The 4,575-nt window shown below is 35.2% G+C and overlaps 1 protein-coding gene across 1 annotated transcript in view; it reads left to right on the forward strand.

Moving 5' to 3' along the window:
• The window catches only part of LOC138039281 (endophilin-A2-like), an 18,048-nt gene extending 13,812 nt beyond the window's left edge, over window positions 1–4,236 (forward strand). The window contains exons 7-11 of the mRNA XM_068885494.1: window positions 39–40; window positions 186–280; window positions 437–540; window positions 1,812–2,011; window positions 3,420–4,236. Coding sequence (XP_068741595.1) covers window positions 39–40; window positions 186–280; window positions 437–540; window positions 1,812–2,011; window positions 3,420–3,553 — 535 coding nt within the window. The 3' untranslated portion in view covers window positions 3,554–4,236. The remainder of the gene's footprint in view (window positions 1–38; window positions 41–185; window positions 281–436; window positions 541–1,811; window positions 2,012–3,419) is intronic.
• The last annotated feature ends 339 nt before the right edge of the window (window positions 4,237–4,575 follow it).

Raw genomic sequence — 4,575 nt, forward strand, 5'->3', positions numbered from 1 at the left:
CTGTCGTGGTTTGGTTGCCCAGATTAGTTAACTTTCAGGGGTAACTGTAATGACATTTTCTTTGCGAATGTTAGACTTTGCTCATCCCAAAATTTTGACAAAAAAATTTAATGCACAATATGTATGTGCATGACTTGTACGGCTGTACACAGTATGCAGTGATAGTTGGTTCTGTCATTTTGCAGTCCCAGAAGAAGAAATCCGAGCAGCAGAGGAAAAGTTTGAAGAATCTAAGGAAACTTGCTACAGCAGTATGATGAATCTTATTGAGTCTTCCGATGTAAGTGAGACATCTTTTTTAACCACATTCATTTTCACCCATACTGTAATGTCACAGAGCAGATTACAGAGACTGAAACAGTGGCCGTATTAATGTAAATAGACTGAATACAGCAATTAAATTTTTTTTTATCTGGAAATTCATTTTACTTGCTAGGTGGAACAAGTCAGTCAGCTTGCTGCCCTTGCAGAAGCTATTTTGGATTACCATAAACATTGCTATGATGTTATGGAAAGTTTAGTCGCCACTTTGAACAACAAGTAAGTTCAGTATTAATTTGCATCTGTTAAGTATTATAATCAACCAAATATTTTCGCTTGGCTAAACGAGTCACATGACCAAATATTCCCCAACTAAAACTGGGGAATATCTGATGATATTCCCCAATTTCCCCAAACTTTTGCATTCCAAATTAATTTTGTGATAGGGGAACAGTTCCTTTTTCTCGTGGAAGAAAATTAATAAACCTGCTGGTTGACCAGTGAAGTGGTGGTACCAGAAAACACCAAAGAAGTCAGCTTCACACGCTGTTTAAAAAACGTTTTTGACAGCGAGCTGTTTGTAAAGGTTTCATCTAATTTGTAAGCTCCAGCCTAGTGAAAAATATTTGAAGAACAATAAACACAATAGCCTCCAATTCACGTTTAAAACATGCTCAAATATTTTGTCCTTGGAAATTATCTGTTCCTCAAAGTTCACAGTTTTAATCGAGCTCGTTCTTGGAAAAATTTTTGCTTCTCAGAACTGATAAATAAAGGGCAACCCTAAAACCTGGAATCCGTAATCACAGGTCGTTGTTTTACCAATACAGAGAGTAAAAACTATCCTAAACGTTCATAAAAGCTAACCTTAGGCCTAATTAGGCCTAAACAAACGTTTTAGGCCTAACGTTAGCTTTTATGAATGTTTAGAATAGTTTTTACTCTCTGTATTGGTAAAACAATGACCTGTGATTCCGGATTCCGGATTCCGGGTTTTAGGGTTGCCCATAAATAAATGTCCATGGACAAATATCTCGGCATATTTATATAATCAATCTGTATGAGGGGTTTGTCATTTATCAGTCTACTGACTAAAATAAAGTTTTAAAAAAATATAAACTTATAATTGTTCAAGGGTGACAAATGATAATCTTGTGCTCTGTTCAATAGCCCTTTTCATGGTTAGTTTTTCTCATTTGCATTGCAATATAATATACATGTAGCATGTATGTGAGGCAATTTCGGGCTATTTTGTAGTTTTAACCCAAAATTGCCTGGCATGTATGTTACAGTGTAGATTACATTGTAATGCAATGAGAAAAACTAACCGTGAAAAGGGCTATTCGGTCAGGGTTTACTTTGCCTTCAACAAATTATCGTGAAGTAGCAATATTAAAGCACTGATTTGTTTTAAAAAGAAAAGTGAATGGAATTGTAATGTTGCTATGATAATAATGTATTGTTGAGTAATCTCAGACATGTACTTTAAAAGGATTCTGTTTCCATTTTACATTTTGTGGGTAATTATAATTTGAAAAATCCTTTAACAGAGTTTCAGAAGCTGCAAGTCGTCCTCGCACTGAGCGTCGTGAACCTGTTAGGAACCATCATGATGATGACAGTGATGAAGATTCATCATCTCCACAAAGCTTTTCACCGACACCAATAGCTCCTCCATCAGCCCCACCTGTTGCATCAAATGGCCCATACTATAGTGGCCCCTTTAAAGCTCTCTATGATTTTGAGTCAGGTATAACATGTGCATCAAGTTTTTAAAGTCTTAAAATAACTAATTTACCAACAATTTGAATCCATGATTATGCCAAACTTTGCAACATGTAAGAAGATGAGAAGGAAGTAAAGATATTACAGTGCCATTAACCCACATTTTAAATACATACAACTATTTCATTCATCATTTATCAGGTCCTTTTGAGGGAACACATGAGCCCAACTGAGAGGCTTCATACAGCTGAATGTTGCTCAGTTGGTAGAGCATTGCACAGGCATCACAGAGATCACAGTTTCGTATCCCGTTGAAGCTTCCTGAGACAATTGCAGGGATGGTACAGTAGTGAGAGCACTCACCTCCCACCAATGTAGCCCGGGTTTGTTTTTTTCCCAACTGAATTACTGCTAGTTCACCTTACTAAAACATGGCGAAAAGCAATTGATATGGGTCTTACAGTGGCAGTAGCCTTCATGGATTTTCGTAAAGCCTTTGATAGTGTCCCCATCAGGTTTGACCCCATCAGACAAGAGCTACAAGTGTCTGGCAAAGACACTTTTATCTTGTGACCTTTTCAAAGATGTGACAGTTAGGGAGACTTCTTTGTCAACTGCAAATTTTAGAAGTAAAGATTTTAGCTACATGTACATTGTAGGGCATATACACTGTACTTGTTTTGAGTTATCGGTTAGATGTAAAGGGCATGCACATCCCGTTTGATTAAATTAATTTAATATTGACTGTTTGATGTAAATAGTTTTAGTCAGAGTTTTTAACAATCGTTTATTTATTTATTTATTTATGAATTTTTTTAAATGAACGATTTAATTATGAATATAGCTTGTATAGTGTTCATTTTATATTTTAGATATTTAGTTTTTATTTGCACGACCCCACAAGCTGCAGAGCTTTAAATTTTTATCGTGCTAAAATATGTGTAATGGCTGTTTGTCCGTCTTGGATTAATTTTTCAGATAAGTGTAGCGATCACTTGTCCCTTTCATCTTCAAATGTGTACATTTGTTTCATTGTACAACCCTGTAAGACCATTACTGAATGCACAGTGAAATACATCTTGTCTGCAGAGTTCTTTCAGGTTGAGAAAATCTGCAGTTACATGTAGCTGGTTTTAGTTAGCTTACAGCACAATGTGCCTGAACTTCTCTGCAGAAGTCTAGGACTTGTCAACTTTCCATCACTAGCAGTACTAACAATTTATCATTCTTGTTACCGTAAATTATGCCAATTAAGTTTCCCTACAAAATTCTAGGACTTATTGCAAGCCTTTAGCATCTTGTTTTCATTTTGCTCTGTGTATGTCTCTGGTACCTTACTTTTTTACTCATACAATATAATATTATTAGGTGGCATATTTTGTCATTGCATTTTCCATATTCCTTGAAAAAATTTGTTTTCTTTCTCTTTTCAGAAAATGATCAGGAACTTGATTTTTCTGAAGGCAATGTTATTGAGGTCGAAGAACAAATTGATGAGAACTGGCTCAGTGGAACCATCAATGGAAAAACTGGAATGTTCCCAACTAATTATGTTGAGAAAATGTAAATGAAAAAGAAAATTTGTGTACTTTATTAGGTTTTCAATTTAACTGAGATGAGAGATGCTCTAAAATACAGTGGGTTTTTACCTTTGGGTGAAATTACCTTAATGATATGGAAGGGCAGAAAATTGTAAAAGAAATGAATGTACCTGAACTGTAGTTTGCAATCAGCCCTTTCCCAAGAACTTCATTTGTTAAACTGTGGAAGGGTAATATTGCAACATACTGTAATTTGGGAAATTATGTCCAATATTAGATAGTCAATTAATTTTAAAGCTACTTTGGTACGCACTGCTTTTCTTTTTAAATGAATGTACCTGAACTGTATTTTGCAATCAGCCCTTTGCCAAGAACTTCATGTCTTTGTATTGTTTGACATTTGTTAAACTGTAGAAGGGTAATATTGTAACATACTGTAATTTGGGCAATTATGTCCAATATTAGATAGTAAATTAATTTTAAAGCTACTTTGGTACGCACTGCTTTTTTTTTAAATGAATGTACCTGAACTGTATTTTGCAATCAGCCCTTTGCCAAGAACTTCATGTCTTTGTATTGTTTGACATTTGTTAAACTGTGGAAGGGTAATATTGTAACATACTGTAATTTGGGCAATTATGTCCAATATTAGATACCGGTAGTCAATTAATTTTTGTATTTTGTCAAAGCTTGGCTACATTGCCTGATTTCAAACTAAAAAGGCCTAGGTACGAGTCTGTAAATTATGGGATTAACAACTATTGATCCACGTTGTCAGAAAGAGCACACCGAGAGTTACAAAATCGGCTAGTTAATCGGCTAGTTTTGACTGAGATACAGCGGTTTAAAAAAGTCAAAATTAACAAAGAAATGTATGGCAATCCGGACGCAGTGTCGAACAGCATCCGGATGGCCATACATTTCTTTGTTAATTTTGACATTTTCAAATGGCTGTATCTTGCTTACTATTGGGTCTATTTACACCAAACTTGGGGATTTTGTTAAGCTTGGTCTGCACTTTATGACTATGTGGATCAATAGTTGCTTA

This window comes from Montipora capricornis, chromosome 2 (assembly GCF_036669925.1).
Source record: "Montipora capricornis isolate CH-2021 chromosome 2, ASM3666992v2, whole genome shotgun sequence".
Taxonomy (NCBI): Eukaryota; Metazoa; Cnidaria; class Anthozoa; order Scleractinia; family Acroporidae; genus Montipora; species Montipora capricornis.